Source organism: Oryzias latipes, chromosome 22 (assembly GCF_053564925.1).
Source record: "Oryzias latipes strain Hd-rR chromosome 22, Olatipes_Hd-rR_3.1".
Lineage (NCBI taxonomy): Eukaryota > Metazoa > Chordata > Actinopteri > Beloniformes > Adrianichthyidae > Oryzias > Oryzias latipes.
In genome coordinates this window covers 24221236-24246704 of record NC_136258.1, presented here as the reverse complement: position 1 = coordinate 24246704, position 25469 = coordinate 24221236, and the positions used below count along the sequence as shown (strand labels likewise).

The following is a 25469-nucleotide window of genomic DNA, read 5'->3' as shown; positions in this document are numbered from 1 at the left end:
GGCTGTGAAGAGAAGCAGGATGACAGGATGGGGCTTCAGTCAGCTATTCAACTCTTACTTTGAAGGGACAACCATCTTTATTAGATCCTTTGCTTCATAAAGACAGAGGTGACAGCAAGCCCTGCAGCAATTAATATCAGTGAAAGATAAGTGAGATCGGAAAGATGGATCTGGAGTTCTAAACCACGTCTACATTACTGATAGGAAAACAGTTATGATACTTAGAGTTTAGAGGACGTTTGCACATTTGCACAATATGGTCTAAAATAGTGGCCACAAGCCCCGGGGCCACGGTCCATAATGGGGACAGTTGGTACCAGGCCGCAGAGGGGAAAAAAACGTGGCCTACATTTTTTTCCCATTTTATTTGTAATCTGATACTGAAAGTATTTTTTATTTTTATTTTTGGGAAAACTACTGGATTCTCCCGATACGATTCATGTCAAACTGCTCGGTCACGTGAAGAAAATACATCCTGCTGCTAATTAAGTTTCTCAAATGGTGGATTCTGGTTTATTATTATATTCAGAAAATGTCAGTTTTCTTTTTTTTCCCCCAATCTGTCCCACCTTAAAAGTTGGATGTCAGATTTTGTAGCTTCCACTTCTACAGTAATGGCTTTAGGGAAAATCTATACCACATTTCAATGCTTCCATTACACAAAACCTACAGTACAAATACATTTAAACCAACCATAGATAGTTTACAGAGGATGAAGATAAACGTTACACTCAAAAGTTAAGGGAAACTGGAGGCTAAAAGATAAAAAAAAAAAGAAAGAAAGAAATTGATGCCCACTTCAGCCTCACACAGCCCTGCTTGTGAAAGTTTTGCCTGACATTAAACTGGTCCGTGGCCTGAAAAGGGCTGGGGACCATTGGTCTAGAGGGTTCCCCACACATTACCAACAATTGTGTATGTAACATATTCACGTATTTTTCTTTTCCTCATCCATAGCTGGGTAATTTGTTCAAAGTGCTTGGATTTAGCATCAACCCATCTGCTCCACATTTGTCCTTTCTGTCTAAATACACACATATTGAATCTATACATGGTCCTGCATGAGCAGTCCAGTTATTGGGGCCTTCTCTTCAGTAACTTTACAAGTTCTGTCCAGGCCTTCACCTTCCAAATGTGGTAGTTCTTTAAAATGACCACTGGGGGGGTGGTCCGAATATAGAGCAATTTCCTGTCGAGTAACAGGTTAGAGAGCCTGATTTATACTTAAAAGTTGGAAACGGTCGCAGTAAATGTAGATGTAGCACCATTATGTCATCATTATAAAAAACTTTTAATACATTTTGAAGAAAAAATGTAATATGTAAACTGGTTAAAAAAGAACTAAACAAAATAAAACAGAGTGGCTTATTTTGTTTGCCATTTATTTTTATACCACAGTCCTTAATGTATCATTAAGTACTTTACTCCCTTTAGTCAAGCCAATGGAGAGCGCAGACAAAGAGAGCGCTCCAAATAGCTGTGATATACTATCGCATGTCAGTGTACGACGATAAAAGCCAGTGGTTTGAAAGCTGTCTGCTCCACTCCCATGAGGTGAGGAGTATGGGCAGAGGTTGACTGAAAAACAACCTCAGAATTAGATACGGGATGCCACATAAGACGAACAGAAAAAAAATGTAGGGAATACATCTAAACTTCCTAGGTTTGGTTAAAATACTTTAACTTTAAAAAATAAAAGTAAGACTTGAGGGGATCATAGTTTAAAGGTGATAACCATATTACCTTCTGCTGTTGAGAAAAGTTGGACAGATTCCTGCCTTGTTTACCCACATCCACACAAACAACCACAACCTCAGCACACCTCTCATTTCTGAAAGTGCTGAGTTCTTGCGCAAGTGTTTTAGTTACCAACAATGCATTGTGGTGCACAGTCAGGTTTGATTTGAATGTTTTTAACAAAAACCATCAAATGAAGGGGAGCATGCACACACACAGCTTAGAGTTTGATTTGAGTGCCACCCACCTGCTTTCAACTCCACAGAGAGCTGTTGCCATGGCACTGCTCTTTACAACACACAGACACATACAGAGAAGGACGTTCAATATTCCACTCTCGTTTTCCCCCCTTTTCTACATGTGGGTCGGGGATGGGAGGTTAGTATCCCACAGTGATTGTTTGCTCATAGAGTGTTACGAGGGCGCAAGCCTTGTAAGGTGACTCAGCATTTTCTGAGTGTCTTTTGCTGTGCTACAGAGGATTGATTTAAACTTGTGTGGACATCTACCTACTATTTTAGCATAAACAGTCGTAAGTGGAATAAGTTATTTTGATTTGTGTTCATATTTTAAAGGATGAAAAACCACTATTTGCATTTCACTCATTAAACAATTTATATTCCTACGATCTAACCAGATCCATCAGTCTGAGGGACGTTGGTAATCAAATGGAATAGAACTACATCACTAAAAAACGGTTTTGAAATGAAATAATTATATTATAATCTGTATTGAAAACTACTATTTGGATTGAGGCACAATAGGTTTAACGTAAATCCTGTCATCACAGCGGACAACACACATGTAATGTCCACAAAAAATGATCAACATTACAGTCTACTGTGTGGAAAAAGCTTGAATAAATTTTGCAGACGTGACCATACAGTGGTAGAATGTTCTAATAATGTTCTGTTAGTGTTTTTACATGGAAAATCAACAATGGGCAGAACTTTAGGAAAATTTAGTGTGAATGGATTTTACATTAATTCTGGTTTACTTGTTTGTTTGTACACAGGTATTTATTTATCTCTGAGTCCCTTTGGTGGAATCTTTGGCTGAAGGTGTCTTGGATCCATTTTAGGTCAGTGAATTGGATCAGATCAAAATGAACCAATATTGATTATGAATCATATTAACCACAAATTATGATATGAATCAAATTGTTATTAAAATTGATCCTTACTTGCCTCATATCTGCCCACTTTTTTAACCATCAAAAATTGCAGAACAAAACCAAAAGGTTTTAAAGCTTTATATTAAAGTTTAAGAACTTCAAAAAGGAGCTTATAGTAGGACACATATAAATACTTTTACCATTTAGCATAAACAAAATAGTAGCATTATTGTACATTTGTGTGAAAAATAAAGGTATTGTGATCTTAAGTGACAAAATGATAATATGGCTTTAGAAAGGAGGAAAGATAGGATGGGATGGTTAAGAAAAAACAGAAGCCAAGACTGGAGCTTAAAAACAAACTGCTTTTCAAAAGAAAAAAAATGTCTAGACTGGCTAACTTCAAATTTCAAACTTGTTTTTAATGATTAATTTCACTTGAATAAATGGCATTAATAAAAATAAGTACCATTTAAGTGGGTGATCAGTGTTAGTGCAAAGCTGATAAGTTGCACCTCCTCGGTAACTTTAGCTCATCTTGTCAAAAGTTCTTGTCCCTTAATCTTGAGTTATTAATAGCTGCTGTATGTTTTATATAAAAAAATAACATGTTTTGTATTTCCTTCAATAGCCTTAACACTGTTGAAGGCTTTTAAATGTTCCATCTGTGCCAGAAAAAGAAAAATCCTTAAACTGCATTCTTTAATATTGTAAATTCCTCTACTGAAAGTAAGTCTATATGAACTATCCAAGTTTTAAGTTAAATGTTGCTTTCTTGTAAATTCTTTTTAATAACTGAAGTTTGAATCTTGCACCAAATAAAGCCTCTCCCACCTGGGCTGCGGGGCACGTGACCACAGGAGGATAATCTGACATTTAAAGCTTTCTGCTGATGTTGATGTGTGGCCTCAACAGCACCCGACACCGCTGGCTATTCCAGTTTTCTTTTAGAGGTTGAACTTTAACTGCTGTAAATGAAACTATCTACACTATGTCAGCTACGCCTTTTAGAGGCCGCGCTGATTTGCCTTCGACTCTAATAGACTCCTCAGCTAAGGTCAGAGAAAGTGAGGCTCAATGGCAGCACACCAAACAGGTGCAGCGTTGAAGGGACGTTGAAGGATGTAAAGGACAAAGTGCTGACCCCTACAAACAAGAAAAAAACCTTTATTATAATTGATTACACTTCTACTTTCTAGTAAAACTGTCAAAAGTTTTTAAAAAATGCTGAGCGGTCCGGTCCGGTCTAGAATGCTCCAGAAAATTCAGGCGAGCGTTTCCACTCAAAGTTGAACCATCACAGTAAATGTGGAGCGTAGATTGATGGCGTAGCTTTGCATCGTAGTAGTGCAACTACAGCAAGTGTGAAGTTATCAACAACTACAGTGGAGGTCATCCAGCAGCTCACTTTTATCCTTCTCCACTTTTGGTAGTTCATGTAAAAAAGCCATTTAATGTTTGACAGAAGATTTCAGGTGGCAAAGAGGATAAAGACCTTCCGCCAATAAACATATTTCATCGTGTGACGACAGTAGCTACACTAACCATTCATCCATTTTTTATGGACCTACAACCAATAGGGGGGCAAAAATGATACGCTTTGGTCCGGCTTAATGGCCCCATTTAATAATGGAAATGCTCAAAATACTGCAGTTCGCTTTTCTTTACCTTACATACAGTATTTTGCTCTTCCCCTAGTTCCATCCTCCTTTTTTTCTGCTAGACCTGCTCTCCTTTTCTCAGCATTGTTCCTCTGACTCTGCTTCGCCTCTTTCTGGAGCTGCACGACTCTCCCATTGCGGAGCTCCAGTGAGCAGGCTCTCTGTCAGGCAGCGAGGCCCAAGGGGGAGTAACCAGCTGAATTATTGAGAGCATAAAAATGCTGCCGCTAATGGATCCTGAATAAACACACTGGCTTAGCTGCTGCCGCCGCATCCTCTGCTGCCATGGGGGCATCAAGCTGAAAATACCAAGGCTGAAAACGCAGTGACCGCCAGCTACTTCAGCGGCTTTGTCGGTGGCTGTGACACTCGGGTCTATCCAAAAAGCTTTTGGGGATGTAGAGAGCAAATCTTACAGTGATTATTGTGATTTACGTATGCACAAACTGGACAGAACGCTAAACCCTTTTAACCCATCTCAAACAGCTTTTTACACAAACCAACTTTAAACAGAATTTCAGAAGATTCTTCCATACGGTTTAGGTTTTTGGAGAGTAAAACCCAAGTAAAGTAGTTAAAAACGCACTTTTAGCATCTTAAACCATGAAATCGATAAGTACAGAGCTAACATACATTCAAGTTCTTCCTTTTAATGTGCACATAGAGGTCATGACAGTTACGCATGAGCCCAGGTTATGTCAGAGTATGCTTTCACCAAAAAACTAATCTCTTGACCTACTTTCTAAAGTCATGATAAAAGTACTTAATCTTTACAGAATAAAGGTGAAGGCTAAAATAAAAAAAATAAAAATCAGCTTTAGTTTCCTTCAGTCAGATCAAAGAAAGTGCAGAATGACAACCAACAAGGATGTGAATGAGGTAAGACTGTTGTAGCAAGTCGATGCCTTTCATTAAATGACCGTAATTCTGAAAAGCAAATATTGAATAAAAATGTTTTTTATATATGAAGTATTCTTTAAATAACAGGTAACTGAATTTTCATGATTTTGTGAATTTTTGTAATCTAAACAGTGCTGTGAATTCTGCCTTGCCTTAATAATTCAAATGACCTCTGGCAGAAACAGCTGCAGAAAGCTTAAAAATAAACTAGCACAGGACAAAAAAGATAAAACATGACGACGGTAATTATGGATTTATGTCAAGAACTAAAACTAACATCTGAACTGCCTGTGTGTGCAGTTTAGTAACTGTACGGGCTTTCCTATTTGCCATTTTTGGCAATTAAAGAGCAGAGTTACATGTATGTCAGCCTCCAACATACTTCCAGGAATCAAAGAGATGATAATTTAAAAGACAAATGTAAAAGATCACAAAGCAGATGGGGAAAAATATAAAAAAGTTCATGGTAAACATAAAAATTCCCTTTAGATGCTGAAAATGATATGCTAAATGTGCAGGAATGCTTAACTGACCACATTATCGCAGAATCCAAACCTTAAACTTTTTTTTTAAAATTGATGAAACATTTCTCATCCTTCAGGGATGAATATAAATTACCTCAGTTGTCATAGTCTGAAACATTGCATAAACATGTGGTTTAGCAGAGAAATACAACTTCATTAATGGGGCACAAATAAATACTACAGCCCCAGCAGTAATGACACACAGCTGAATTTATTTTGCTGCATGGATGTGTCCAAATAAAAGATCACTCCAACGATGCTTCTTACAATTAACAGCAGAGTAGGCCTGCACAATTAATCGCAAATGTATCGTTTTCGCGATTTCAAGCTGTGCAATATCCATATTGCAAAAGTCAGCGGAAATCGCCATAAATGGTAAACCATAAATGTGCTAAAACAATCTTATGGCAACTTGAACTATTTAATGAACTGAATAAATCCCTTTATGCTTTTGACCAATCAGATGGGGCCCTTCACGTCGTTGACCAATCGGATGGAGCTTTTATGTTAGATGTTGTCCTCCTATTTAGACGAGGGTCATTTGGAGAATAATTTAAGGGATTTTGACTCTTATTTAAATTGAACTTTTGCAGTGAAATGGAAATGTTTTTGTTGTTTTTGCTATTTGTTCATTTTTCTCAAGTTATATCCTCACCCCAATATTGATCACTAATATCGCATATCGCAAGTTTTTCTCATATCGTGCTGCCCTACAGCAGAGATTGCTATTTTTTTTCCCCCTGCAGCTTCAAAACTTGATATGCTTAAAAAGTATTTTATTATGACTGCAATCTTAGCTAGGAAATTCTAAATACAATAGAGTTCTTGGGCTTTACAGCACTATCAGATGTCAGACAGCTGCCAGCAGGCATCAGCTCAGCGTTAATAGGAAAGAAAAAATGCATGCAGGCTTTTTGATTATCTCACCTTCTTTTTGTCTCTCATGGAGCTTTTTCCTCGCACCATGATTTTGCATCCTGTTTCTGCTTCCAATTGTTTGGCAGTGAGCCCTCGGGGTCCAAGGATTCTCCCGACAAAGTTATACTGCAAAAACACAAACAACGTTCAATTTAGACATGGCTTTGCATTGTACCAAAATAAAAACTACAGCAGTGAATACAGATTTTATACAGTTTTTTTTATCCGTAGCTTAACTTTCAAGCAAACCCAAGCTCCTGCTCTATTAGATCTATTACATTAATCTTTGTAAAAGAATGTATTAACAATACCGACAGCAATGCCAGAAGTATCTTTGAAAATAAACAAAACTACGCAGAAACAGAGAAAGTATTTTTAAGACATTTTGAAGATTTGCTGGATTTCTCTTTTGTGCCGTCAGAAACATCCATCTGCATTCATGAGTTTCACACTTTTAGTCTAAGGGTTGTCAGAGGTTTTTACAAGTAAAAGCAGAATATTAATACAGGGAACGAGTCTAGATAAGAATTAAGAGGAGCAGTTTGAGAAAATTGGTTTGGGGGCTTTTAGGCAGATATTAGTTGAAAAAAAATGAGAAAAGTGAGAGTCCAGCCAAAACTCGTTTAAAGAGTTTATGTTCTTCTGAAAATGCATTTTCCCAAAACACTCCCTGTAATTAGAAACAGCTTTCCTGCTGCGTAAAAACATGTTCAATGTCATTATTTTTTTTCTGAGTTGTTTCAAACAGTACAGTGAAAGCAGCATGATAGTCTAAGAGGAAAAATAAATGTAGTAGGCCTCAATCTTAAACTGTGAGATCACTAGATTCAGGTCATGATTAGAAATGACTTTACTTTAGTAATTCTCTGCAATGCCTCCACATAAAAATTAAAAAATTTAAAAACAAGGAAGCCACCAGGGAAGTCTTATTTGATTTCAAAGGGATTACAAATGAAACATGAAGTTTGCAAATTTTCCCTGAACAACATAAACAAAGCAAGGACAATGGAAAGCTGAAGGCTGTTGTTTTTCTTATCTCAGTGAGGGCATGCCTGCCTTCCTCTCCTGTTTCTAACAGGAAAGAACCACCCTGTGGCTGGACGATGGTCGCTTCCCTGCTGATAATTATGGCATGTAGATCCAGAGGCTGAGCATGATTCTCTGTCACTGTGGGTTTGATTAACAAAACCAGTGCGGGGGCTACGCTTTTGGAACATGTGTGTCTGCAAGGACACCTGTCTTCAGAGGTCAGCCACCAAAGAAAACAAGACTTCTGACTCACAGGTGAACACACACACACACACACACACACACTCACACATGTGTACACAGCCTCAAGAAGCACAGAGGAGAGAGCTGTCTGCCTGCATCATGGTACCCAGGCAAACACGGGTGAACCACTTTCTCTCTTCTCGAGTTTTACAAGCAACACTGCAGGTGTTGCAGTATAATTTACACCACAAGAATACAAAAACACAATATTTGCCTGATAACATTCATCTGTTACTGACAGGAAAACTTAAAGCTACGGACACACCAGGCATGTGACACGCATTCCAGAGCACACTAAAAGTGGGTTCTTGATCGTTGAACGTGTGAATGTTTACATCGACGTCTCATTGGAAGTCGTCGCTTGAATGCGTGTTGCTGAGGGTGGTGTGAACACAGCTTTAACGTGATGATATTGGAGAATTTCTACAAAGAAAAATGATTAGAAATGAAAAAAAACTTTTAAGACCTTAAGGTGAAAAAGTGTAGATAAAATCCCCCTTTAGAAATAAAAGAATAATTTTTACAGATATTTAAGCAAAAATGGCAGCACCACATTCCTATGATGTGAATACAAACTTCTGAACCAAAGTACAGAGGAAAATATGATGGATAAAGGGATTGCATGTCCAGCTGAAATCCTAAAAAGTTCACAAACTCCACAAGTTATTTCAATCCTTTTTTAATTAATGCATTTTTTAGTAAGTCGTTAATTAATGCAAATAATTTTGTCTGGCAAAGCAATCACTTAAGACCATCTAACTCATCATCCACATCAATATGAAGCAAAGTGAAAGTTCATCAACAATTACCGGTGACTCACATCATTAGAGGGGGCAGATGTGATACGTGACTCTCCCTTCCAGATGTAAAAAAGAAGGACTTGAACACAATGTGTTTTTCTATATTTCTAGATTTCATTTAAATGAAAGAATCCAAGTCACAAGACTTGGGGAAACTCTGTTTTTCAATCTTCTGCAAGCCTCAACTGAAACTATTTTCCTAAAGTTTTCACCAACAGAACAAAGAAATAAAAAAAACACAATTTGCATGCAAACACAGACAGGCAGGCTTGCATGGAAACACAGCCTCCTTTAGGACAAGGGGTTACAATGACATTAAAAGGCCTTTGTTTAGTTCAGTTATCACTACCAAACAGACGAGTTGCATTGTGACCATCAATGTCTCCGCCACTGTGTTAGTGAGGGCGTCTGTGAAAAACAAAAGTACGAAGTGAACTCTTGCAAACCCTCCCTCGACACCAAAACTTGACTGTTTGTGCAAACACACATTTGTTTATTTAACCCAACTGCGGAACAACAGTTGCACCAACAATCCTCCCAAAACCAGAACAATTGTGGCTTTGATAGTGTTTGTAGTGCTGGGGAGACAGGAAATGAGATCATGCTGAGGGCTCCAACTGCGTGCACGAAAGACTTATCGGCAAGCAGAGCCGGGCATGGGGGAGAATACAGATCACGCGTTATCCAGTCAGGCTTATGGAAATAAGAAAGACTTCATTCAGTGCAATGCATCAAAGCAATGCGGAATCTGGTTACACCAGGCACCATTCATCTCCCTCAGTCTCCTACACCTTTACACTTAAACAGTTTAGTGATAATAATACCAATTTATGACAGCACAACTCTGGCTTTGCTCATACTTCAGATACACTCAACCTCAAGTAACATTTTTGAAAGTGTTTCCCAAAGAAACAGTTGAAAACACTCTTTCCTAATAGAAGGTGTCCTCCCACCACACATCCATCTGTATGGATTTGTCAAAGGAACATAAGCAATCCTCCCTTTCAACTTTGACTTGGTGAAAACATGATCTAGCCTTTCCTTTGTTTTTCTTTGCAATCCCCCTTAATTACAACAAGTGCTCAACTAAAATGAATTTTCTAGGACAACATAAACTACCGCTACCTCTCAGCATTTTGTGAATCAATGACAACTAACCACCACTCTTTTTAAAGAGATCCTTATGAGCAGAATCTTTCCCAGATAAAAAAAAAGCTTGTAGTAAGAAATGTCGGAGAGTTTAGCCTTTGTCACAACCGTCCTTACAGGCTGTCTGCAGGGGCGAAGGTGGCCCACAAAAAATAGCAAGGTTGTGGACATTCTGTGAACCTGTGGAGCTAAAATGATTGTGCAAACAGGTCAACAGGTCGTAGCGAACATTTAAACAAGACGCAAGAGGCAAGTAGGTGAGACGCAGGTATGTTGTGCAGACATTTTGGGTTTTTTTAACCCCTCAAATCCTGCAGACATAATAAAATTCACATAAGAGTGAAATTCATGTAATAAGAGTGTTCTTTTTGCATGCTGCCCAAATGTTATAAATTACGAGATTTGACAATCGGAACATATACTGAGTGTGCATCCTACTGGTAACCATGTATTGCATGCACACCCTGTGCATGGGGTCAGTATGGGTCCAGTACTCAAACCTTACACAGGTGAAAGGGCACCACACGACGGCATTACCTGCATGTCCGAAGTGCATGCAACTTACAGTGGCCGTGCCAATACTACACAATACACTTACAACGCGCATGACAATCATATCTTGAGGTGGCAGTATGAGCCTTAAGGGAACTGCTAGACACACCTGCACTCACCTTAAGATGTGTCAACACCTATCTACGACCCTCTATGGGGCCGAATAACCCAAATGCTGCATTAGCCGTATGCTAACCCCCATGTAAATTCATGTGACTAAGGCCGAGTCAACTGTTAGACCTACTTAAAATGACAAACTGAAAAACAACCAATGGTATTTTTCCCTAAAGACAGATTCAAACCCTCTATCAGCCTCATTTTTCAGCCTCATTTATCAGTCTAATTATTTGCCCAAATCTTGAACAGTGTGTTGATATTGCAGTCAGTTAAGTCAGGATGGAAACAGAATGCGTGAAGCTCGATGTTAGGTGTAATTGTGGAAGATCCTGGAAATTAAGCATGATAAGTAAACAGCTTCCTTCTCCATTCTACCAGCGTGCTCTTACAGAAATACAGTAATTTGGCTCTGTGGACATTTCTATCAAAGCACAACAGTTTTAACCTCCATTCCATGTCCGTTAATTAGACACAGAACAGCAAAGGTGCAACAGAGGCACACCATGCCCTGAAAGCACTACAAAAGGGGGCGTGAAGAATCAAGCCTCTGGAAGAGAATAAAATGAGCAAGCACACGGTTCACACCATTGAATATTTCCATTTGAATGTCAGGTTATTACAGCGAGTTAAACTGCTCTTGAAATTCTTAAGGAAGCCGAGGAACCATTGTGTCCATCCATTTCGATCTTATCAAAATATGAGCCGATAGCTGCATTTTCAATAGACTCACACTTAATCCTTTTTTAGTAAAGTTAACTCATGTTAATCTGTGAATTTTCTCTGGAATCAGTTAATTACACATCCAATGTTTCACTTTTTATCAATTTAAGCTCATTCTTCATCTCAATGGCCAGCAGGTAACAAGTGAAAATATTCTCAGTGACAGAGGGAACTTGTCACCTATTTCTTAAGAAAACACATTTGAATCGTGGCGTTTCTGTTGATGTCAGCCTTAAGGTGTCCCAGGAACTAAACTATTAAACATAGATTTATGATTTATTAGAGAAAAAATGTTTTTGGTAGAAAACCAGACTCTTGATCTCCTGCATCTTCTTTAACAACAGAAAGGTATAGATCTATGCAAGCACTAAACTTCTTCCTTAAATGGGATCCAATATGACATAACTTTCCATGACATCACAGCATATAACACTGCAGCTGATGCGTCTTCTGTCCTTCCTTCTCATTTTTAACATCACCTTAAAACCGTCTTCAAGCTGTGAAGTACTATATGATGACAACAATGGAAACCACTACTCTGCCTATATAAACTCTACATACATATATGCTTATGTACAGTACTGGTTTTATAAGATTTTAGCATCAAATGTAAAATACTTTTTATTAAAAGCACTGACACTCCTAAATCAAATGTGCACCAACTCAAACATGAAACAAACATGACTTCAAGAAACCTTTCCGCTACATTTTGACATTTCTATGCCATCTGTTGTGGAAACCATCAATAAAATGGGGAACTGAAATTGAAATCACATTTTAGAAATTAGGTTTAAAAGGTTAGGTGATAAATAAATGTTGAAGACATTTTTTTAGGAACATATTTTAAAACAAAAAAAAAAACAAAAACTTACAGTGCCAGTTTTAAACCATTAGAGTACGGAAGCCGAAAATGGCCTGCCCTATTTTTTTTTTTTACAGTTTTCTCGTGACATCGAGATGCACCAACGAGATAATGAAGAAGGTCCTGTAGCATCGCTCTCTCCCTTTCCTGCACTGATTTCCCCATTTTAAGTTTCTTTGTTTTCTTTGTAAGACAGCAGAAGAAAACACTCCCCAAAAGTTGTTTTTTAGAGCCTACAGTAACCAAAAAAATAAAGGGACTTGAAACAGAAACGTCTCAGCGTCTTAGTGTACGAAGGAGAGACGGACGCTACAGAATAGTGTTAAGTTATCTCGCTATCACAAGAAAACAAAATTCGTTTTTCTCATGATGACAAGATAGTGGACCTCTTTATGACGGTAACATTTTTTTAAAAAGTAGGGCAGGCCGCTTTTGGCTTCCGTCATATTCTATGACGACATTTTAATAGTGGTGTTAATGGCAAAGTACAACATACAATTTAAGCTTTCAGCTTTTACTCCAAGACTTACTGGGTGCTCAATTCTATTCATTGAAATTTTACACAATAAGGTTACAATTGCACAGAGAAATTAACTTTATTTCAGCCACTATTAGTGCAGCAGCAAATGACACCTCCAGTGGAGATGTGTCTGATGTGACCACATGTACTGTTTCAGACTTGAAACATTTCAAATGACAGTTGAGCAAAACATACCCCATCCAGGAGGCAACCATCATGAGAGACCCAAAAAATCTGAAGAATGTGAGACTACAACAGAGCTAAGGGAAATACCAAGAGCACAGCTCCCCGTGTTATGGGATATTTCCTACTCTGATTGGCCAAATCTTCAGGAGGCGTTTTAAAATGGTGAAAGACTTGAGCCAGTCCAGTTAACCAGTTGCTCAAGAGATTGGAAATACCCCGGGGTCCAGTTTCATAGAGTCAGCACAGCAGAGGGGTGTTTTCTGTCCAAAACATTTATCAGCAACTGATATCCACACACTTTCCACAGTTGGCTCAAACAAATACGGAGGGACGAGCTGGAAACAGAGACAAACTTAAAAGACATGTCACACTTCCTATCGGGTGCCTGAAGGTCAACGGAAATGACATGCCAAGCTGTCAGTCAGCTGTGTGTGCGGGAGCGTGTGTGTATGCTCAGAGAAGTAGAGCCACAGATAGCATTTAATTGAAAGTTCAAGTTATCAGATAGCCTGCGACTCAGCTGTCAGTCAAGATGCAGTCACCACGGTTATGCTTCAACGTTCTGCACCGCTGACGGCATCAGGAATTGGCTGACTTTCCAGAATGGTATTAAGAGTCAGACATCCAAACATCCAACAGAGAAGGAACACATTTGAGGAAATTCAATAAAACGAATACCAGCAATGAAAGTAGAGGCAAACTGCACTGAAGGTACTAGGATGATCAAATGATCTCATGTGAAACTTGAACAGAGGATACATGGCTGACTTGAGAAAGAAGTTCCACTAAAGATCTGGCAAGTAAAGGAGGAATTGTGTCGATACTCCAAGAGTACAGGAGACAGGACAGCAGGTTTCAAGGATAACAGGAAATCACAGTCACATTGCAATGCAAAAAAACAAAACAAAATGCTGTCTGCCTTCAGAAGAAAACATGCTACACTATCTGCAGGACACACCCTATGACACATCTTTAAAGTTTCTTCCCCTAACTTAGGCTGAACAGACACAATTTAAAATCGAAAACTTTCATTTACCACTTTGGTATGAATGGGTGTTAAAATAAGAATAAAAGGTGCCCCTTTCAAATATGCTCCACTGGATGTTGCGCAGTCTAGTGTGTGCCTTCTCTGAGGTCATCCTAGAGTTATCTTGGCCACCAGAGGGAAACCTAATTAATTTAGAATCTTTCTTGACAGCTCATAAACAGATTACAGAAGTACAACATTGCTCTGTTCAAAGCAGTGAAGCACAGAAAGCAAAAGGAGCACAAAGGTCATCTGAGTCATATTTCACAATATGCTCCAGCATCTTTGCATCCAGCAACACATTTCAGTCTCCCAGACTTCAACAAGCTGTTTCCAGGACTACAGCAAAAATGAAAACACAGTCAGACAAAGCAACACTCGCACATACTACAGTCACAAAATGCCTTTTAAAGGTCCTTCATAAATGAGCAATTTACTCTTTCTGTGAGAAAGACCACCATTAAATGCATTCTTTATTACAAAAGCCAATTACAAAGCACACAAAGTGATGTTCTGTCATAATAGGACTCCCAGACGGATCTGAGCTTAGATTCTGTGTCTGGATGTCAGATCGCACCTCATTTTACCCACTGTTTCCTGTCTTTGGTCAATTCTCACCAGGTAAACAAGCAGACTGTATTCAGCAGGACTGATTCCAACCCTTAACGCCACAATCTTTTCCTAATAATGCTGGAAATTTAAGAAACCGCTTTCCACAGACGTAAAAAAAAAACATTGCCAGTCAATGAAGAAAATAAAAAAAATGTAGCAGAATTTAGAAGCCGTATTAGGACTTGAGAACAGGATCTAAATACGTTAATACTGTTAGCAATGTAGCAAACTGCTGTTTCACTTACATCTGGGTATTCTTTGACAGGCACAAACAGTTTTTCCTGGAGGTGAACGATGGGTCCCATAGGTTCAGGCAGCTCCAGCGGGTGTTTGTCCACAAGGCCATTCACTGTGTCGCTGTACATGTCTTTGCGCACTCTGTTGATCTCTGAAAACACAGGGAACAAACTTTGATCAAACACAGAACCAGAAAAGCAGTGACATGCTGATGTTTTAGTAAAACATGCATTCTCTGGTGTTTGGTTTCATCTTTGGACGATGCAAACATTTCCACGTATGGAGTAGAAAACACTTCAGTCAAAGTGAATCTCAAGGTGCCACAAACGAGCAATGCATCTATAAATATCCCAAATGTGAAATACAAATGTGTGATAATTGATGCAACCCCAGCGAGGCACCAGGGTTACGGAAATCAGATGTTGTGGTCTTAAGTAACAACCCTGTGTTGAAACGCTTTGAAGGTTAGAGCACCAACTTTATCTGAACCGACAATTTCTAAGGTTACTGTCAACTTTATGCATTTTATGCTGTCGGGAAAAAAAATAAAGCCAGGAGCGGAAATGAAGCTCCTATAAGAGTTTAGTACTTTGTTATTTAGCATTTGCGTTTGAAGCGTCCATGCATCTTTGTACAGTTTCGTATAACAAATGTCACAGGACGGACTTGTAGAAGATGGTCAGTTGAATGAAAGTTGGATGAAAGCTTTTAGAACATTCAACCTTTGCCTGTGAAGCAGAAAACGTTTTTCTCTTCTTTCTCTGTTCTCGGACTCTGTGACCTTTGCTTGATTCAGGCTTAGACTTATGCAAACTTCAGAGATGATCAGAAAAAGAAAAATCGGAACAAAGAGATTTCTTTTTTGCGTTGGCACACATTATGTCATATGAGAACTTAGGATGTCTCTGAAGAGCTTGTCCTCGTGTCATTCAGTTCATTTTAATTTTCCTAGCTTGAGAAGTTTGCAGGAATGCTGTGCACTGTGGGAAAAGTGGAAAACGTGGTCATTCTTTGACAGAAAACTGCCCACACGAATGAGCATATCAGCAAATGTTTTTACAATATAGAAATCAAATCTGTGAAACAGGTTTGAGTAAAGTAGACAGTAAAATTAAGACATGAAGAGACCAAAAATTTGACATAATGAAGGCATTTATCTTTTAACAAGAAATAGATTGTGATAATAAAACACAGACGTTTAACCATAAAAGCCTTTAATCTCAACACAGTATTAAATAAGTTGCTGTAACTTATTTCCTCTTTTTTGATGTTTCCGGTTAAAAATGTCAACTAACAATCCAAGAAACTTGAAATATGACAGTTTTGGAACTGATGAGGTAGAAATACTGCTAAAAGGGAGGAACATCTTTCTGGATGAAATGATTAAAACGCTAATTATTACCAAAACAGACACAGATAACTGGCATAGCAGTGTGGAAAGCACCTGCTTTACAGACAGGGCCAAGTCTTATGATATCTTTGTACAGTCAGAGAGCAACTCCTTCCCGAGCCACATGATCTCTGTCAGCAGACCGTCCCAGTACTCCCAAAGACGAGTTCATCCTTCTGGTTTCTTACTCAGGCAACACATCACATCAGCCTGAACTGACATTCCAGCAAGATCACATTTAACGTTCAGTTTTGAAAAGACAGCAGAGGAAGTAGGGAGTGAATTATCATTCATAGAATAAAAGCATGTAGTTGAAATGATCAGAGGGCATCTTCCTACAGCCAACAGTTTGTCATTGAATCAAACGTCACAGTGTTACTATAGTGGCTAGTTTAAATATATCATTTCAGTTTTAAACTAATGTAGCAACAAACACCATCTTCTGTGGTCTTTATTCTAAGCCCCTTCGTTCTTTGCATAAAAAAAAAAGAAAAGGTATTCATATTTGCTAACCAGCAGCAGTCCTTCGCTCTAATTTCTGCTTCCTCCAGCTGAAATGCCACATTAACATAAGGGAGCTGAGCAGGGCCTTCAATGGAGACATGAGCCATTTGACAACCTCTAATTTCAATGCAGCAACTCTTTTCTGAAGGCTTGCATTCACCTAAAAATTACCCCCTGTCTAACACAACTGTCAAAATCATTTATCAATCGGTCTATTCTTGCAGAAAAAAGCTGACAGGTGTGTATATGCGTATTTCTATTTTATCCCATAGCACGAGGAACGTAAATGATATTTTCCTTTTACCCATCAGGCTCGTTTTCCACTTGTACCAGCTGGTAAGGTGTAGGGAAATTAGCCTAATTAAGTCTGTGTAACAAGGCTGCTTGGAGTTGTGCGGACATCTGAGTCATTATTATAATATTCAACAAAAAAAGATGTGAAATGCACTCGCTAAATCAAATACTTGCTTGTTAACCACGATCTGCATAATGTCCTACCACCAATCGTTACCATCCATACCAACAGTTCAGCTTTATTTATTTTTGAGACACTTTTGCCATGACTTAGAGTACACAAATCTTTTCTGAAGACAAATGAGACACGTTATGCACAAGCGTAAAATACTTCATAAATGTAAAGTGTTTGGTAATGAAGCCCCAGTTTTTTGAGTCAAACTAAAGCTAGGTTCATACCGCTCTCAGCAACGCGCGTTTAAGTGACCACTTACAATTTGTGTGGCATACTTTTCACTTCACAGAAGTGTAAACCATTTGAAAATTGATCATGAAGGAGAAATTAAAAATTGCTGTTTGTATCCGGCTGGAATTTTATGACACTAAGTCTTTCATACTTCAGAATAGACATTTGAAAGAAAAAGCCAGGAACAAGATTGGCACAGATTCCACATGTGGTACCAAACCTCTTCATGTAGCTGACATACCCAAGTGTTTCCCAACCCTAGTCCTCTGGGAACACTGTCCTTCATTTTTTCCAATCGTACCCCGCTCAAACACACCTGCCTTTGATGACTGCCATTATCAGGCTTCTGCAAGCTTGATGATGAGCTGAATCAGGTTTACATAAGCATGGCAACATGGAAAACATACAGGACACCATTCCCCAAGGACCGGGGTTAGGAAACATTGACCTAGTAAACAGTAAAGGCCCGTACACACCGGGACGAATATTCGCCAGGCGTTATTCGCCAGCGTTTTTCGCCACGTTTTTTGTGTTCACACCCAGGCGATTTTCGCTGACGATGAGTGGAGTGAACATGCAATTTCATTCCCTGACATTAGATGGCGCTTAATGTAAAACAGAAATACTCCTGTACACAAGGTGGCGCTGCGCAACTTTACGCTTCTTAAAGTCGCTTTTCACTCAGAAGAAGAGAGCAAGTACTTACACGCTTGTCAGAATCAAACAAAGAAAACATGAATATTTCAAGCACCAGTAGCTCCAACTGGTGCTTGGTTCGGGGATATTTTAGAATGTCCGTCATTATTTCTTCGCGGCTGTGTAGACGCTACTTGGCGTCTATCTTCTTCGCTGGTATGTGTGCTCAGCGAGGCAGTTTTGTGTTTGAGCGCCCCCAAGTTGTGTTTTACTGTAACTTCAGAAGCTCCAGACACGTGAGCAAAAGCGCCATTCTCATTGGTTGAGTAGATTTCGACGCGACGCGTCGAAAAAAAAAAACGAACCCGAGGCGTTTTTTTTTTTTGACGCTTTAACGCCTGGCGTTTTTTCGCGTCGGTGTGCACACTCTCGTTGGTGCCCTTTGTTTAGTCACGAGGCGTTAAACGTCGGCGAAAATCGCTGGCGAAATTCGTCCCGGTGTGAACGGGCCTTAAGAGTTCGGTGTGAACACCATGTGTTTAAGACTGTGCCTTTGGCACATTTTTGAACATGTGTCACATGCCTGGTGTGAATGTAGGCAATTCAATGGATTTACTTTAAAAAAAATACTGTTGGATCTAATGAAGCTTTAATCGGCCTTTGGGGGATAAACATGTGTTGTATAGCACCCAGGCTGATAACCAAGTCCCTGTGGTGGACTACCAATTCTTTAGAGAGTAAAATGCATGTTGCCACTATTAAAGGAAAGACGAGCCTGGAAATAGTTAAACCACCAATCATTGCTCATATCGTGCAGCCCTAAAAGGAAGCATTAGACAGCATCTATCATCAAACACAGCCATGGCTCCTCAGCTTTCCCCCTTTCTGGTTTGCTGATTCCCGCTGTAAGAGCTGTAATATCCACATGAATGCACATGGCAACGCGAAAGAAAATCAAACTTTTAGACTGAGACATCCCTGAAGGAATTATAGCAATCAGAGGCCAGATGTATTCTTTTTGACTCTTGCTACTCTTTTCTTGTTTTTTTTGCCCCCAAGTTAAACACATCTTGTTTTATCCTTTTCCTTTCATCTCACCGTGTCTGCTCTCCCTGTCAAATCTGCACTCATAAAGGGGGTTTCTGTCAAGTAAATAAATGATTGTCCTCAAATCTCTTTTTTGACGATGAAGAGGAATGAGTTTTCAAGCAGAGCGACATGGAAAAGGATGATGATGGAGGTTTACATTTTTATGTTCAACTAACAATGCATTTGTTTATAATCCAACTTCACTTGCTTTAGCCGCACTAGAGAGAACTTGCTGACTCTGTAGTGATTGTGCTCATTAAAGTGGAGGCCAATGAACTGACAAATAATAGTAGGTAGGCTGAAAAACTGGCAGATCTGAGCAAAAGGATTATAGAGCGACAATAATAGTAATTATGATGGATAAAAGATTTCATACCGGAAAGGTGAAGACACATCTAACATCATTCAATAAGATGTGCTCCATAAGAAAATGGGAGCAAGTCTATTAAATGGCCCAAAATAGACAATACTCTATAATTGCTTTGCCATGATGACGCCTCTCACAGGAAAATATCCTCTAAAGGCCCGTTCACACCGGGACGAATTTCGCCGGCGATTTTCGCCGACGTTTAACGCCTCGTGACTAAACAAAGGGCACCAATGAGATTGTGCACACAGACGCGAAAAAACGCCACGCGTCAAAGCGGCAAAAAAAAAAACGCCTCGGGTTCGTTTTTTTTTTTTTGACGCCTCGCGTCAAAATCTATTCGACCAATGAGAATGGCGCTTTTGCACACGTGTCTGGAGCTTCTGAAGTTACAGTAAAACACCACTTGGGGGCGCTCAAACACAAAACTGCCTTGCTGAGCACACATACCAGCGAAGAAGATAAACGCCAAGTAGCGTCTTCACAGCCACGAAGAAATATTGACGGACATTCTAAAATATCCCCGAACCAACACCAGTTGGAGCTACTGATGCTTGAAATATTCATGTTTTCTTTGTATTATTCTGACAAGCGCGTAAATACTTGCTCTCTTCTTCTGAGTGAAAAGCGACTTTAAGAAGCGTAAAGTTGCGCAGCGCCACCTTGTGTACAGGAGTATTTGTGTTTACATTAAACGCCATCTAATGTCAGGGAATGAAATTGCATGTTCGCTCGGCTCACCGTCAGCGAAAATCGCCTGGGTGTGAACACAAAAAACGTGGCGAAAAATGCTGGCGAATAACGCCTGGCGAATATTCGTCCCGGTGTGTACGGGCCTTAACCCTATAGATCACGTTCGTCCGTGTGTGAGGGGCAGAAATAAATGCAACTTTGTGATCAACTCAGCCAAAAAGAACAATCTTTGGACATTTTATTACTCCGGGTTAATAAATGGCAGCATCTTTTAAGTCTATAACAATAAGAATGCATCAAACAAACAGAAAAGTTTGTCAGATTATCCTCGCAGAGATAAAAAAAAAATCATGATCTAAGCAAGACTGGGAAAGATCTGTTTAAAGTTAATTTCCTTAAATTCAGTGCTTGGCCATCAAAAGACATTCTGCCACCGTCACTGGGCCTCGGTGTGCCGGCGATGAATAAAATGGAACGCAGAGAGGAACAAGGTTTTTCACTTTAAAGCGGCCCACTTTAGCAGTCACAAAGCCCGGATACAACTTGCAAGCTGAAGAATTTGGATGTTTTATGCCTTCTTGCCCTTTATTCACAGTGCAGACTTCTTTATCCAAGATGACATCCCACCTCAACAGTTTAGAGGTTTGGCAGCTCAAGCGTATGAAAGACGAGCAGTCCTTTTAAAGCTGAGACCAGATGCAGAGTGTGCATAGGTGGGAGTGACTGAGCCATGAAAACGTATGCATTTCTGAGTCTTATCATCAACTCCCAGCTCGTCTACCCCCACCCTCAGTGAGATGAGAAAAAGTTTCAACATGGTTACATCTTGCTATTAGTTTCCAATATTTGATTAAAAAAAACAAACCAGGGGTGCAAAGTTCTTTGCTCACTTTACTCCTGCGCTTTAAATAAACATTATGGAAATGAAATGGGTAAAAATTAATTAAACATTATAAAGAAAATGTGTTAAATCTAAACTGGAAGTAAAGGTATTAAACAAAAAAATTGCAAAAAGCAAATATTCTAATAAATGATGTAATTTCCATTTAGAGAAAGGAGTTTTTGAACTTCCCTTAGGCTCTAATGTTCTTGTGGGCGTATGAAAAATTTAAATGTCAAACACGATTAGAGATACACCTGCAAAACAAGATCAGTGTTTTAGTTTTATATACTGCTATATGACAAACAACAAACTAACAAAGCTTGTCAGGGCAAAAACGTGTCCACCTTGATAGGAAAAATAACAGCTTTAATATTGAGATAGTTTACAGATATCAAAACGTACTTAAGCCTGGTTTACTAACCATCTTTTCACCTAGCAAGTCTGTCTTCTATGTTCTCCATTCAATGCATTTCAGTTCACAGAGTTTGTTTGTTCCTTAATATCAAAAACACTAAGAAAACACAAATTAAAACATCTCAAATTAGAGATTGTGTAGTCTAACGTAGCCAAAAGTATTTAGACCATCATTCAAAACATTTTAACATACTGTACAACTTCAATAGGTAGGAGGAATTTAAAAGTACAAAATACCCGTTGAACATGACATAAGCAAAATTGTCTTTCCTAAAATGTATTTTGTTTCCCTACAATTAAATCCCAGTCAGAATTGAGGGAAATCTTTGAATCTGTCCTCTAAGCCACTTGTTGACACAGTTGCTTGACCCCATCACGTTGGGAATAAAACTACAGATCCTCACAGGCTGAGGCTGTAAATGCCCTGACGAAAAAAATGAGACCAAGCCATTTGCAGCCAGATGGAGAAATTTATGTTGTGTCTCAGGGATTTTCACAAAGTACGCTGAAAAGAAAAGCTCCTTCGTCAGGTTTTTAAGTAGACGGGCCACTAAATAAAAGAATGACAAAACAAGGATGCAGCATTTTCTTCTGCCTAAGCCAGGTAGAAACTAAAGTAATAAAAATACAGAAAGAAAAAAAAAGATCACATGTGCATAAAACAGAGCTGCAGCACAGGGGGGAGCTCCTCTTTCATCTAAGCTAGGGATGGCTGACGCGTTCTAGGTTGGTATGAAAATGCTTACACATAGACAAGCACACACAGGTACAGATTGTGTGTGATGCTTACACTAAGAAACTGTAGAAATACAAAAAAAACAGGTGAACATGTAGCCAGACATTTATGCTTATAGCAAAGCCAACTATTTGTACCAAAGCAGCCTGTTTTGCTCTCTAATCATCAATAACGAGCTGCAGCTGCCTGAAAGAAAAACGCCCACTGATAAAAGCTCGCTATGTTTTACCTCCAGTCCCCCAGTGCATGTGGCTAAACAACTAGATATAAAAACAAATGGGCAACTTCCACAATCAGCTAATGAGCCAAAGTGTTTGTAGGTACGACTCCGTCGGGAGAACCAAGTCACAGAAATAACAGTCTGCCCGAAAGGAGAAGCACAGCAGCTGTGGAGAAAAATCTGCTAAATGAAAACAGGAAACTTTTGCTACGTCTCTCGACTAGTTTGCCGAAGGTTGCCATTGGTTCATACTGTTGACTGTATATGAGAACTGGACTGAGTGACCCCTCCCTCCGGCGTTCCAAACAAGAAGTACTCTCTGGTTTTAAGAAACCAAAATCCCATAGACTTCTATTGAGAAATAAAAGGCTATTATTCGGTCATTTTATTTATTTATTTATGTTTTTAACCCTTTCACAGCGGAGATCTAACTCTTTGCCTGTTCATGCGATCAATATAAATCAGCTAATTTTAACACGGAGAAAAGAGGCTTTTCAGATAGGCAACACATTACTGACGTAAAGGGTTGCATATCACTGCAAGGTTGCATTTGTCCACTTCAGAATCCGCTGGAATTATGTTCATTGTATAAACAGTTGATGAGTTAGTTTCGAAAGTAAACACTGTAGTCGAAAGAATATAAATACTGGAGCTAGAGCTCTGGTGCTACACTGTAAACAGGTTTTTGATATTTTTTTTATTTTTAATGAAATTTTTGTGTAGTACAACTTATTCAACTTATAAACTGGCCAATCATATGTCTCATTATAAATTATGTGGTCTCAAGTTAAACATTTGATATGTTTGATTAAAAGTGGTAGGGGTGTGGACTTCCAACAAGCTCACTCCTGGTTGGTGAGAGTAGTTGCTATAGAAAGGTTGACTCAGACCGACTTGGACCAATCACTGCTTACTGATGATCTCGGGTTCCAATATGACGATGTCCTTATCGTGAAGAAATGCCGACTGAATTGACTTCCTTTTGTTGGAGCCAGAAGTCAGTCAATGGATGACGACACACTCACTCAGTCCAGTTCCCATATACAGTCAATGGTTCATTCAGAAAAGTACTTTTAAAGGATGTGCAGCTGCTCAGAAAACCCTACTTTCACTTCAGTTTGATACTGGAGCTAATGCTGTTCCATAAGAATTCCCCAAAAAATTTCAAGTTACCTTTAGTTGATAATGAACTCGCATGATGGGGATATTATAGAACAACAACTAAGGACATTTCTTAATGAATCAAACAAATAACATTTCTTTTTTGGCTCAACTTCCATTACTTCCTAAAGGAAGTTAAGTCAGTAATTGTTGAAACTTCCAGGTTAGAAGATCAATAATTGGTATTAGAAATAATAAGACTGAATTTAGCACCAACCCTATTTAGGCAGAAGCCCTAAAAATACGTCTGCTAAAAATGGGAACATGTAGGTTTAAAGCAATCAGCAAAGCCATTCATTATAATCGGTGGCAAGTGCAATGTTTTTCGGAGCTGTCAGTGTGACTGCATCCAGGAAGAGGAAGACGTGCCAAGCTGAATGTGGCTTGCTGTGGCTGTTGGCAGTAATGGGGACAGTGTGCTATAAAAATGTGTCATAGCATGTTAGTTTGGTGATTAAACAAAGCAAACAAATGAAGAAGACAAGGAGAAAAGGACCAAAGTAAGGCAGAAACTATGGGAGGAAAGAAGCAGCAAAGGAGAGAAAGGAATGAAATAACGATTTCAGCTGGGGGAATATTCAGCTTTAATCCTACTATTAAAAATGGAATCTAGCTAAATAAAATCAGCAGTATTAAAATAACAGATTTTTCTAAGATCTGTTTTTGACAAAACATTTACAACGCTGTCCCCCCCCCTAAGAAAGGTAGTAGCAATTACATATTTACAAAAAAAATATGAAATAAAGATCCCCCCCCTTCCTCCCTCATAATGTAATTGCTGACACTTTAGAAGTAAAGTTAGTGTTTCAGATAGGATCTGCAGAGCTATTAGGTTCTTGGTCTAAAATTAGAAAACGGGATCATCTCATTTGATGATGTGGAACTGCTTTATGGGGCTGTCTGTTAGTGGGGGGCAGCCTGGCAGCTCAATGAGCCATAGAAATACCAGTTTTGTGCACTTAGTGGGGTGTGCCACAGTAATGGGAAAATGCCAGGAAGGGCTGGCTCAATAAGGGACCATAATAGTTCTGAGTTAATAGCTTTCACAAACTATATAATTACTATTTTTAAAAAAAATCTCAATATTTTATTCAAAGCAGGAACCAAAAAATCACCAAAAGATTATTTTATGCAATGATAAAGCTGAAGGCTAAAAGAAACTCGAAAGTAATCTTACTAATTATTCAAATGTGAAGAAAAAAAGTAGTTCTTCTTTTGTTATTGTTCACCACAGACAGCAGCTAAATTTGCTAACTCAGCTGTTCAAGCTACTGTGACATGCAAAAGCAGACTCAAACTATGACTAAAAATACCCAGCAAGCTGTTAACTGTTGTTTTTACCATCTGAGGAGACATATGTAGCATGAAAAATGAAACCACATGAAGTAGCCCCCCTTCTGAATTTGAGAAAGCCCTGCTAAATGCACAAGATGCATAACTATTTTAGTGCTGGGCAATTATTAAAATGTTTAATAGTGATTATCTGTGTAATTTGCAGCCATTACCTGAGATTAATTACATTGCTGATAGCAAAATTGAATAATGAACACAGAAATATCTGATTGTATTTTTTTTTATTTGAATGAGAACTTAATGGTCATAGTCTGAGCAAAAAAATGTAAAAAATATTCCTTTGTTTTTTCAATAACTTCAACAGGCAAATGTTATTTATGGATTTGAACATAAACAGCAGATGTTCAGTGATAAGCATCACTGTTGGAAATAAGGCATTTTCTTCACACAGAACTTTACAAGAGTCCACTTTAAT

General features: G+C 38.8%; 1 protein-coding gene across 8 annotated transcripts in view; it reads right to left on the bottom strand.

Annotated features, from left to right (window-relative positions):
• Positions 1–25469, bottom strand: part of qkia (QKI, KH domain containing, RNA binding a) — a 72465-nt gene that overhangs the window by 30746 nt on the left and 16250 nt on the right. For all 8 annotated transcript variants that reach the window (XM_023951537.2, XM_078940476.1, XM_023951535.2 and 5 more), the window contains exons 2-3: positions 14917–15059; positions 6864–6980 (exon numbers count right to left, since the gene is read on the bottom strand). In XM_023951537.2, coding sequence (XP_023807305.1) covers positions 6864–6980; positions 14917–15059 — 260 coding nt within the window. The remainder of the gene's footprint in view (positions 1–6863; positions 6981–14916; positions 15060–25469) is intronic.